General features: G+C 40.8%; 1 protein-coding gene across 1 annotated transcript; it reads left to right on the forward strand.

Moving 5' to 3' along the window:
• The first annotated feature begins 877 nt into the window (after window positions 1–877).
• nol11 (nucleolar protein 11) lies at window positions 878–13,058 on the forward strand. Its single transcript, XM_079500119.1, has 18 exons — window positions 878–1,083; window positions 2,261–2,374; window positions 3,933–3,986; window positions 4,362–4,510; window positions 4,886–4,943; window positions 5,076–5,217; window positions 5,550–5,756; window positions 6,247–6,323; window positions 7,044–7,167; window positions 7,419–7,504; window positions 7,709–7,774; window positions 7,935–8,119; window positions 9,209–9,334; window positions 9,553–9,789; window positions 10,221–10,299; window positions 10,715–10,807; window positions 11,164–11,271; window positions 12,274–13,058. Exons 1-18 carry the CDS (start codon window positions 937–939, stop codon window positions 12,385–12,387), a joined length of 2,166 nt encoding a protein of 721 aa, XP_079356245.1. The 5' UTR covers window positions 878–936; the 3' UTR covers window positions 12,388–13,058.
• Window positions 13,059–13,450: the final 392 nt, after the last annotated feature.

Below are 13,450 nucleotides of genomic sequence, written 5' to 3' on the forward strand. Positions count from 1 at the left end.
GACAAATAGGTCATTTATTTGTAGGCTACATTTTCTTTTGAAGGTTTAACTGAAGCATACTTATATATATATATTTATATACTACAGTATATAAAAGGAAACATGTGATTGCTTGATTTGATTGATTGATTGAATGAATACTTTATTAATAGTTTTTTGGTGGGGAAGGAAAGTAGCTACAGAAGAGTACAGTTTAATACAAATACAATGCTAAAAGGATTAAACACAAGAAAGCACTATATGGCTTGTTTCCATTGGGGTCCACCCTCCTGTGAAACATACAAAATTAAAATAGGAACTTATCAAAATGTTATAATATAAAACACCATCCACGAGGATGACTAAGCACACCAAAGTCCTTGTAGCGGTGCTACTCTGGCACCAGTCCATATTTAAATGTGAACTACTATGTTTAGTCATTTAGATCAGATGCACAGCACACACACCCCGTACAAGCTGGCTCCACCACACAAATCTGGTCCTTCTGGTGCTCAAGCTCGATAAGCAAACATTACACACCAACCAGTGATTTAAAGTAACTACAGTAGCCTACATGTATGCAGATATACATGTATACAGGTATACATGTATGCAGGTATACATGTATACCTATTATATAATAGTATAAATAATAGTGTGTAGTTTTACAAGTGCTGTTTTTGTGCTGTGACCTTTCCTAAAGCCAGATTGGAATTTGTTATGCACATTATTGTTCTGTAGAAACACATCCAATTGATGAAAGATGCATTTTTCTAAAACCTTGCCCAGAAAGGGCAGATTAGTCCTGTTGGTCCCGTTTCAACCCCGTAGATGGCGGTAATGCAACGTTATAGATGCCAACCACAATAAAACCCCAATGGAAGAAGAAGAATGGGCCGACGTGCGAGTCTCGTGAGATTGGACTGCTCTGTCTGTTTTCTCTTCTCTCAAACAAACATGGCCGCACTGTACGAGGGGTACACGTTGTGCGCACTCACACAAACCCAAAATGTTTCCGATTCAGGAATCCAGGGAATTGAAGTGGAGAGAGACAGCGACCACGTCGTCGTCACGGAATCCAGCAGATCTGTCACTTTGTTCAAGGTAAATTACACTGATATGGGATGATGATGTCTGACTGAGCGTGTCCTGACTGAGTGAGCCACATGATAGCTGGACGCTCGAAAACTAGCCTCGGAAACCCAGACGTTTTTATTTACAGGGAGAAAACAAACGTGACAGCAGATGCGTGTATAGCTCTGGTCCATGGCCCTAATAGACCTTGCTGCCATTGTAGGGCTATGGACCAGAGCTAATGCGTGTATAACGTCACTATAATCAGGCGAGCGTGTGCAATGTTACTTACTAGTTACTGTAGTTGTGTCTGTCTGCTGTGCATACCATTAAGCAAAGCTTTGCGAATTGCGATCAACCTTGCCCCCTAAAAAATATATGCGATTTGAAAGTACTTAGCCCTGGTCCACTCGCTGTAAGCACTGGACCAGGGCTAGAAAGTTCTCAGATTCTCGTGTAGCTAATTCTCGTGTAATGTTGTGACGACATCCATTATTACCCTTCTTCTACTGTTTTAACGGCGTAGCCGCACCCCCATGCACAGACCCCCCCCCCCCAACTTTCTTCTGTGCTTTTCCCCTTTTGATTGATTACTTTACTAGACAGAAATGTTTGGTACTTTATATAACCTCATGGAACAGAAAGCCCCATTCGACTCTGCAAACAATTGTAATTGGAACCGAAAATCTGGTATTGGTCGGGCGCTGCTACTTTACTGTACCTTGATTATGTTCTGTCCTGTTGGACCGGACCGGGTCGTGCTGTATAGCTTCGATACAAGACATTATATTATGATCGTCTCTCTAGATCCAAGGCTAGGTCGTGCTGTAGCATTACATGGCATGAAGCTGGTTGACAGACTTTGGGCAGCTAGGCCAAAAAAGAGCACATGATCGTAATCCAAGTCCAACCTACACAATAACAAGAATCTCTGTCTATCTGATGTGTGGTTAGGCTAGTGATAATACCGTATGATCACTATTCACTAGTAATATTATTAATGGTAATGTCAGAAACTAGCACTTATATTATGTTAGTTTGCAAAGAGTGTCGATTGTTAAATCTGAAAATGCCTCACCGATCCAATACAAAATGCATTTAGTGACTTTCTGACACATCTTGCAGTTTCCTTTAAACTTGACTCTAAAAGGGTTCAAAACACATGCATTCAGATTCTAATAATGGACTTAACTCTTATTCTTTTAAGGTTTCAGACCAGAAGCCGCTTGGCAGCTGGACGGTGAAACAAGGACAAACCCTGACCTGTTCAGCAGTTTACAACTCCCAAACCCAGGAGTATGTGGCTGTCTCAGACCATAAGGTACGTAGGATGTCCCAGCCGTACTTGTTGGCACACTGGTTTGATTGATTGATCGTTTGAATAATTTAGGCACATGTTTGATAACAGTATGGCCAGGCATACAGTCAAGAAAACTAAAAGGATGACACAAAAGGCCCAGAGTGGCTTGTTTCCATTGTGGTCCATTGTAACATGGTAACAATTGCTTCTTATTAGGACTGTGCTATATATCGTTTCACATGGTGTGGGCAGTGCTGTTTCTGGAGATATTATGTTGCCCCATGAACCATCAGGGTATATCCGGGTCCACTGATGAACTGGTGAAGGCTCTCCATGCCCAAAACACGTTGTCAGCTGTAGCGTTTTGAAACTTTGTCTAGCCATGTCATAATATATTGCCATATCATGATATATATATTTAACAGGGCTTGATATTACGTCTTGTCCTGTTGTCTGGGACAACTAATGATATAAATCTTTCTTGACAAGTGCATTTAAAATATACTGTACCTTGTCCGTTGGACAAGTGACAATTGTTTTCACTTTTTCTGTGACGCTCCTAGCCAACAATATTGCCTGGCTTTCCTAACAATCACTTTTCCAATATTGCCGGAAAACCGAACCTCTTGTTAATCTGTGGCTTGTTTCTTTACTTTTAAAAAATATATATTTTTTATCCCACGATTTTGCAACCCAGTTTTTTCACCCAGTGCCAATTATCTAATGTAATCCTGGGCGCTACACTTCCTCTGCCAACCTGGGGGGTCAGTGGACTGACCTCATGCCTCCTTCTATGCATGAGGAGTCCAAGCTGCTTCTTTTCACCTGACAGGGGGGAATTTCCCTGGCCGGACATAGCGCGTGGAAGGAACACGTTATTCCGACCACTTCCTTTCCCCTCCATCAGGCGCCCCGGCTGGCCAGGGGGAGGTAGTTTTAGAGACCAGGATTATTGCATGTTTTTGTGAGGGTACCTACCCTAGGGGACACAGGGAGAACATGCAAACTCCACACAGAAAGGCCCTTTCGCCAACCCCACCTCGGGTATGGGCACTGATGACGTGGAGGAGGGAACACGCCCACAGCGTCCCCAGCGGGAATCGAACCCAGGACCTTCTAGCTGTGAGGCGACAGCACTACCGACTATGCCACCGTGCCCGAGTTGTTTCTTTACTTTCAATGGGGAAAACGAACCTATGTCACTTATTTATTTATTTTAAACGGACACTGTTGTGCTAAAGGAGCGATCAATGTTAAGGCTCGATGATTACATGAAACATTTAAAACACCTGTCAATTGTGTGCCCCATACATTTGTGCTTCCCGAACATTGAAGCTTTACCTCGTTGAAAAGTGGCGATATTTTTACTTGACACACGTTTTCTGCCAGAACCTTCAAATGGATATGAAACTAGAGGACAATATCTGACTCCCAAGTCTTAGAAATTAATTATTGGTTTAACTACACACACAGTGCTACAAGTTTAAATGCAGATGAGGTCGGTCTGCTAACTGTGTGTGTGTGGTCTCACCATTGCAGCAAGTCAAACTAATAAACTGTTCTGTTTTTCTTTTCGTAGGTTATCAGAGTTTGGAAGGATGAAGACATACACTTAGACGCCTTCAAAGCAACTGTGAGTATGAATATAATTGATTGTGTTAATGCGTCTGTCATTGGATGTTTCCCCCTTTCCTACCATGCACACTGTGCCATTGTCACATTTCTGAACCTTAACAGACCTAGCGGATTGGCTGTAGTCCGAACCGAATGACAAAAGGAAGTGCACAACAAATTTGACTGCAAATTTAATGCTGTCCGTCAGCTAAAGATCTTCACAGGTGCTCACGACTTGGAGCCTGTGCCGAAGCCTAATTTATACATTGTCAAAATAAATTCTACTTTGCAGAAACTCTCTAATGTAAGTGAGTGAGAGACTGTGCCATACAACACAGAACAACTGAGGCTGTTTATTAACACCATGCTGTTTATTCTACCTGGACACATTCAGGTGTCTTCAGATGTGTGCAGGGTCCATGCTGCCCCAGGAACAGAGCCTGTGGTTCTGTTCCAGAGAGGTGCGGTCAGACATTTGGACTCGCTGCTATCCGCTCCCCAGCAGCCCATAGAAGAGGTTCTGGCACAGGAGGAAGTCATAAGGTGAGTGATGACGTTAGTCTGAGTCCTGCATTTATCAGGTGTTGTAGAATCGCAGTGCTGGCTGGTCTACTTTCCGGAAATGTCATACGGATGAATAATGCTAATAGACTATACCTGCATAGATTATAAGTGTTTTGAAATTGATTTATTTCAACAGCTTTTTGAAAATCAAATTAATCCAAGTTATGATTTGGAAAAGGTTTTTCTGTACTGTCAGGAATATAGTGAGTCATAACCAGTGGACTAAAAATGCAAGACCACCTGTACAGTATAGTCATTACTGATTATACATGCTGACAATAGCGATACAAACTACATTTCTTACTGTCAGATAATTTGGATTGCTGTTGATGCATTTCCTTTTGTGACCTTTAGGTGGAGCACAGACATCATGGCAGAGACTCAGCGCTTTGTCATCTTCACAACTGAACAGGTGAAGCTGATTTATTTTTTGTCTCCATGCATTGGAGGGCCCCTCCAAAATGTTAGTTGATTCTTGTTTGTTTTCATGCCAATCATTGTTGAATGTGGAATCCAGATACTGATATCTTGTGTCTTACCACAGAAGGGGGATCAGTTCCTTTACTTACAAAGATTGAAGCCTAACACACTGCAGAGATACAAGCTGGAGAGAGAGGAGCCTGGTCTCTCCCCACTCAGCTTCTCTGCTACATACCGGAACAAAAGCATCAGCCTGCTTTATCTCTGTAAGTACAACTGCACTGCATAGATGTTACTAATAACAGCATTTTACAATATAAGAGTGTATTTGGCAAACACAGATTAAAGATTAAGATGCTGTTATTAACTAAGTAAGTTCTAAGTATCTGTCAGTCCTTGTCCCTTTCCCTGGCATTCCCCTTTTGTGTCCATATATGGAGCTAACTGATTGTTAGACAACACACATGCTATTTGGACGTAGCTGCATTGGGAACTCCTTATATGGTTATGATTGGTTATATTCCACACGCAGCTGATGTTGTCAGTGACACATGGGTGTATTTTCCTCTTATTGTCTCATCCTTCTCCATCTACCCAGACCCCAACGGTCATGTGTACCAGAGTGAGGTGTCTGTGCAGGGCCACGCGACCGAACAGGGATCCCAGGTGCTGTCCCTGCCCCGGAACCTGCTTCTGAGGCTGCCCGTCGGAGAGGGTCTGCTGGGGGCTGCCTCAGCCCTGGCCCTGGATGAATCCCACGTGGCTGTGGTGGGGGTCCCACACCCCTCTGCTGGGGCCGGCAAAGGTAAATATCCTAACTTAAATTATTCATGATGTACTTGTCACTCTGCACATGCTGTTTTGTAGCACTCTCTGTTGTTTATTTTCATTCAAGACACTTAACTCCTCCCTGCTCACCGGGCAGTGTTCCTTTATGACTCATTAACTAACGTTTGAATTTTCATCTGTTAAAAATGAATTAAATTAATTGTTAATTAATGTATAAATATACAATAATACCATTTAGTTACCTGTAGATGCATTGAATCCGAATCTGAACAAGCTGCAATTATTGTATTCCGTCGTTGACGCCACAATTTAAATGCAGACACTCCGGACAACTCAGCTTTTCAGTTGGAGCATGCACGCATGCACACACACACACACACACACACACACTTTAGTATGTTGTGTTTCAAGACTTTCAAACCAGTTGGTTCCGAGCTTTGTGAATCTTAATATCTCCTGCTAGCACGTGCAGTTTCTGAATGAATTCTCTGTCCTTGTTTCCTAAGACTTCCTGTGCATCTGGAATACCAATTTCCAGACACTCCAGGCGGGGAAGGAGATGGCAGGCAAACTCTATGGACAGGTAGGATTGCTACAATATGAACATGAAATTGGATGTGGCGCTGAGCTTGTTTTGTTTGCAGTGAGATGCTGTTATAGCCGTGTTTGTTTGACCAAATGCTAAGTGGACGCATTGGTTCAAGATGTAGTTATACTAATAGGAATATTATTTGCTACTTTTAGCTGTGAGTTAGGGAAGGAAACCTGAGTAATAGAATTGTTCAGTAGTACATTTTAGTGATCTTCAACGCCATTATTTTTATTTTCATATTGAGGCCAAGGTTCCCTGTCCTTGTGGCTGCTCTGTGCTAATGAAGGACTGTATGACTTTGGTAGAACATCCCATCTGCTCTCCACAGTGACTGGGCTTACAGTCCCTCATCACAACTTTATAGCAGTTTACACTATTAAAATACACTGACCCTGCAGCTCTTCATGTCATCTGATCATCCTCTTGCAGCAATGTATGTAGATTGAATGCTTGGTACATCAAGTGAATGTAAGATGGTTAAATGAAGTGACACTTAAAGCACTGTAAAAGATGCATCTGTAAAATCTGCCGTCTGATGCACTTGTGTGCAATGGGGGAAAATAAGAGAAAAAACATGAACCTTTGGTTAGATAAATGAGTAACACAATCATTCCAATTTAATTCCATAGTAAATTGTGGACGTTTTCTTTTCTGAGTTTAGTTTTTACTGTGGAAAGGTTTTTGCATTCATTTGAATTTCTCTGTTTTTAGCTGTGGAGTTACTCTGGGAAGCTGTTTATTCCCCATGGGAAGGCTCTCTCTGTTATCCCATACGAGTGTGCCAAGTCTTCCCTAGCCTCAGCGCTGGGCAAATTAAAGAAGGCTGGGACTGAAGGTAAGGAGACATCAGAGCAATATAATTAAATGCCAACATAAAAGCAGCTTGACCCCTCCAAACATTGGCTGCATGTAATATTTACGCATACTGTACTTGATCTGTTTGCACAAAATAAATGAGAAAAGATTATATAAAATACAAATTATGCTGAAAGAATTTATCCAACTCTTTGATCTAGTTTTCTATTGTGTTCATGGGTGGAAATTAAAATCATGTTTGATTACATGTATCTTTTTTTTTTATCCTAGAGTCTAAAATTCCAGTGTTGGTGCCATCATGGAACACTATTCTTCATGGAGAGAAGACTTCAAGATCAGTGGATACTAGGAAGTCTGTAAGTCACTTTGTCTTCAGCTAACCGCTAACAAAATCATACTTAACGTCTGTTAATTCCCCTATGGATGAAGATTTTTTAGTTAACAGTTAAGTCCCCAGATAAATGACATGACAATCATCTTCCAAACATCAAACTCTTTCTGACAATCCAAGTTACTTGTAGACAAGTAACTTGCTTGCTTGTTTGGATTCTTCTTCCCAGAAATTGAGCCGGAAGAGCCAGTCAGCATCTGGCTTTACTGTTGACCAAGTTCTGGAGCTTATCAAGGTAAGAATACGATTATTGGTTGAAGGGTATTCTAACCTGCATCACTTCTTAGCTAGCCAACACAAAATAAATAATAAATAAAATAGCCTACACTACTATACTTTTCTATAGTTTACTCTTAGGTGTACAGGACCTAACAGTGTCTTTTTCTGTTCCTCAGAATTCACCGACCGAGGAGGTAGAGAGGGAGGTAAAAGGGCTCCTCTCCAGAACCGATATCCAGGACCTGCAGACATCGGTGGGGCTACTGGCATCAGGCCTGGTGTTGCGGAGCCTGGCCGATTCAGCCTTCTACACCCCAAGCTCCCTGGCACAGCTGGTACACACACAGTGCCTATGCCACAGGTCAGTGAGGAGGAGGAGGAGTAGCAAACTGTTTTTATCATCTAGTTAGTCAGAAATGGTCTTTGCCATTGTGGGGAGTTGCATCATAAACCAAGGATTTATAATAGTAGTAGTTCCAGAGTTATAGACAAAAATGTAAAGCAGGTTGAGGCCACCATGAGGCAGATTAAAAATACATACCTTTTGAGTGTCTTCCTTGACCTACTGGCAGCATGCACAAAAATGCCTTTTTGTTCTGTCAATATTATGTTAAATTAACATTTAAAAAAATCTGTCTGTGCATCAATTCAGAATCGGCCACGTCACTACTCCCTGTACATTACATCTGTGTGGCCACACACAGCTCCAATGTAGTGGTCATGTTCGCAGACGAGTTGACATATATATATATATATATATATATATATATATATATGGTCATAGAACTGATCATGGACAACGATGAGTTTGAGAACCTGTCACACCTATCGGCATCGACAAGACCAAAGAGCTGATTGTAATGTAGACAATGCAGAGAATATACCCCCATCCACATACAGTAGTAGGTGATGCAGTGTAAAACGTCAGCATCACTGAGGAACTCACCTGGGATGTGCACACTGAACTGGTGTTGGAGAAGGCACAACAACGCCTTTCCTTTCTCAGGTGAAAGAAGAAGGTCAGCATGATCCCTAGGGTTCTGCAAGCCTTGTACAGAGGCACCACCAAGAGCATCCTGACTGGCTATATCACTGCTTAATGTTAACTGTACTGACCTCATCCGTAAAGCAATGCAAAGGGTTGTGCAGACAGATGAGCACCATTCCCTCCATCCAAATCTTCTACAATGAACGTTGTCAGCAAAGCTTGCAGAATCATCAAACCGCTTGAGATTATTTGGCAAAAGGTGGAAAATATGTGGGATTGACTACAGGTACAATAACCTTTAGGCTGAATTTATTGAAAACATGAGATTCGCTGCAGATGGACACAAGGACTCACAAAAAGGATACATGCATAGTATACAGATAAATGCTATTCTAGGCAGCTCACCCCTTATGCACTATGCCATATGTTTTGTAAAATGTTATCCGTTATGGTATTCCACAGTGTGTGTCCCAGCCTTATTCTGTTGGCCCTGGAGAAGAAAGACTATTCCCTGTGTCAGCTCTCGCTGCAGCTGTTCCCAGATGTGCCTGAAGCTGTGACCTGTGCTTGTCTCAAAACTTTCATCAGGTAAACTCAATAATTAATGAAAAGAAAAACCAAGGCACTTGTGTTCTCATTTATTTTCTTTCTGCATGAATTGGCACTATTTTACTGCCAGACTCTTTTAAAGTCTTTAAATTGAGTTCAGCAATCCATGCTATTCCACCCCATTACTACAGTATATACTGTACAGGTGTCTTCTCTATTCCTGAACAGCCATGTTGCAATGTGTGTTCTCATTGCAGCATTCCAGACAGTGATACCGAGATAGGAGGGCTAGAGCCTGATAGTCTCTCCTTCATGGAAACCGTCCTTGCAGCATGTCGAAGCCAAGGAGGTGTGCAGAATGGTTTTAGTCCTGACAGTTCTGATCCCTGTGGTGGAGGCCAAGCTCCAGTGAAGACCACAGCAGATGACACGGAAAAGCCGTCAGGCCAACCAGGGCAGACCTGTCCAGTGGGCCTGCATAAGGCTGTGCTACTGTATCCTCTGTCTGTGTTTAGGAATGGATTACAAAATTAAATGGATATGCAGGACATTTTGAATACGTCAAGTCTGTCTACCATTGTACTTGAAGCCCAACCAAAAGCAGCTACTCTACTACACTAGTAAACCCACCATGCACATACTCTACATATGGTACAGTACTAGATAGATGGATACATAGACCATTATTGATCCCACAAAGGGACATTTTGTCACTCTAGCGAATGTTCAAATATATGGATAATTAGTGTAAAGTAGATAAACCACATGAACCCTGGTGTGAACATTGGAAAAATAGGCAAAAATTCAGGGCAATAACCTATTGCAAGCTATTTGGGGGGAAACCAAATAATAGAAAAATCATGAATACAAACATTAAAAGAGAATACCTAAGACTGTGAATTTGTTAATGTCTTAACTGAAGCAGCAATGAGATCCTGCAGACGTCTTACAGTGACACCTTTATCCTCCCACACCTAAAAGACCTCTCGTCTCCTCAAGTCATTGTGAGTACAAGCTGCTAATGTGCCTACCTGTGCTCACTGGTTGATTTGTTAGCAATGTAATTACTGGTATGAAAATTAAAGTGTGTGTGTGTGTGTGTGTGTGTGTGTGTGTGTGTGTGTGTGTGTGTGTGTGTGTGTGTGTGTGTGTGTGTGTGTGTGTGTGTGTGTGTGTGTGTGTGTGTGTGTGTGTGTGTGTGTGTGTGTGTGTGTGTGTGTGTGTGTGTGTGTGTGTGTGTGTGTAATTTATAGTGGACGGTTTCTCAATTTTTCTGTTGTGAATCAGTTATTTTTGTGAAGTGACACATTGTAAAAGTAACCATAAATTAGGCTCAAGAGGCAATTAACGAGCCCTTTTCAAATTCCCTCAATTCCTACCAGCCCTTGAAATTCCACTCTTTTCCATCTCCCCCTACAGCTTTTTCTCCAGTACTTGCAGTTTCTTTATGTGAAATCTTCCCAAGATGCCTTTCCACAAATGCATGGGTTGAGATCACCATCATTGACACTGGTTTGTATCCCATTGAACACTTCTAGTGTTGGTTGCATAATCAGCTGTGCAATCTGTAACTATTGATAGCAAATTGCTAGGTGTGCCGTTTATAAATTATGACATAGTATTATGTTAGTCCAAATATAGAGTTGGGAACACGTACGATAAAGGACAAACGCAGTTCTAGGCGGCTTGACCCTTCTGTGCCATGTTGTAAAAAGACAGGAACAGTAAAAACAGGAATCAATAACAGTTATACTTAAATGATTCTGGAAGGATTGGTCATCAGGTCATGCATTCCAGATTATTAAATTGATATTCATCATTATAGATTAAATTATAAATAAATGTATTTCCTTTATTGTCTCCTCTAGATCATGGATTGGGTATGTTTGATGTTGGATGCTCATTTCACTATGCTGGTAATGTCTCCAGATGCCAAAGGCCTACTGTTGAACCTCCAAAGTTTTGTCAAGTCTCAGGTAACGGTCTCTATCTTTGTGGAGTGAGTGATTTGATTCCAATGTATATTAATCTAATTATGGTTCCTTTTCTAAATGAGGTCCGTTTGGGACACAACCAAAATGTCGTTGCTGTCAGGAAGAAACCACCTAACTCCAAAATGTTCATTTTTCAGGAAAGGAAAAATATATATATTTTCACGATAGTAAGAAAACCTTATATTTTGAAAACAAAGCAATACTGCCTCATCAACGTTGGGTGTTGTGACTTTATATACTGTATTGTTAATTGAATTACTTGCATGAGAGGGGGAGAGGTGGTGGAGTTAGTTGCTTTAACAGACAGTTTGAGGGTGTTTTTTACTATTTTCCATTGGGTCAATATTTTTTAAACGACACACAGACGTAAAGGGTGTTATGCAAAAAAACAAAAACCTCAAACATGGAGTTATGTGGTCTCCAGACAGCAACGATATGTTGCTACAGTTAGCTGTGTCTTGATTGCACCTAATGCAGGTTGATTGTAAACCAGGGTAGAATTACTTGCAGATAGATAAAACATACTGTAAAACAGTCATGCCATGTACAATTTACACCCATAGGGGGCACCCCAAATGACCAAAATCATCTCATAATTGGATTGACTATATGTCATGAAAATTTTAACTACTGGTGTAATAGCAAGGGTGAATGGCAACTATATTAACCAAAATTGCATAGACCTTTTGTTTGTTTTTGTCAGCCATTGAAAATTGTATAACCTAAATTTAGCTTTCTAAATACTCATGGCAAAATAACTGCATGCCACTTAATCAAAGGATTAAATCTTTCACATCTTAAAAACATAATTGTATTTACTTACATTATGATGTCATAAACTATATTCCATTTCTTGAATTTATTACTTTGTTCTCAATGTTTGTATTAGAGATATGTTCTCCATTGACCTTGAAACCTCCAATTGTGTCTATAATTACTACCAGCTTGCTATCTTAAAATTGTGAATTTGTGATCCCTCTTCAGGTGAGACTTTACTCTGAACTGGGAAAGCTGGAAGGAAGCCTCAAAGAGCTCCATAAAATGAAGGTGCAGAAGGACATTGGACAATACTCCATCGAAGTTATCGAGCTGTTTTAGGATAATAATTCCAGATCATTTTTAATAAAAATGTTGGCTGTCTCTTCTCCTTCCCATATTTGACCCGTTCAATCTGTTTGTACAGTTTTGTATTCTGTGTACTGCTTTGGCATACATGCTGTACAGTATTCTTCCCACCAGAATGATTCATGAGTTTTACGTAAACAATTGCTTGTGTAGTTTATACATTCAGACATTGTTAAAATGCAGATCCCTCAAGTCATGTTTTAACCTGGTCAGTCTAATCAATCAGTATTTTATCAAGCCTATATCTATGTCTGTCTGTCTCACTCATCTATCTCTCCGCTTTCCTTAAGAGTCAGAGACAGCCCTGTTATATTAAAAACAGTACAGAGCCTGGCTCGCAAAAGGCTAATCTTTACTTGAAATGGGGTACCTTTGATAAAAGTGAGATTCAACTGTCTTGTATGTGTCAACTATGAATGTAAATCGATCAGTTATATTAGATTTGCAGCACGTTTTCTGTAGATACATTGTGTTTCATATAATTCATCACGTTGAAGAATCTGGGTCTGTGACACTATTTTTGGACTTTTAATGTTTGCTTTAAACAGTGATGTCACGTGGCAGCCACAGTGGGTGCCCCTGACTTCACACAAGTGTGATTTGTTTTAATAAATGCGACTCTGTAAAGGGGTTTTTAGATTTAATTTGTGTGACATTTCAAATGATTCATTTCATATCTTTCAGAATCTTTTAATTCAGAATTAATTCATTCAGAGATCTCATATAAATTAACATTCTATGTAGACGTAGCACATAGCACTCTATAATGTATACTCATAATTACTAACTAAAGTACTACTGTTAGATAATAGGTTAAATGGTGCATTTATATAACGCATTCATCCAAGGTGCTTTACATAGATTGTGCATTACATTCACCCATTCACACACATTCAAACACCGATGATGGAGGAAACCATGCAAAGCGCTAACCTGCACCTATGTCCTATGATGTCCTGCACAGGAGGGAGCTCGGCAGCAATCGGGTTCAGTCTTGCTCAAAGGCACTTTGACACTAACTCTGGGGGAGCCCGGG

The sequence above is a fragment of the Electrona antarctica genome (genome assembly GCF_951216825.1).
Source record: "Electrona antarctica genome assembly, chromosome: 4".
In the NCBI taxonomy this organism is placed as follows: Eukaryota; Metazoa; Chordata; class Actinopteri; order Myctophiformes; family Myctophidae; genus Electrona; species Electrona antarctica.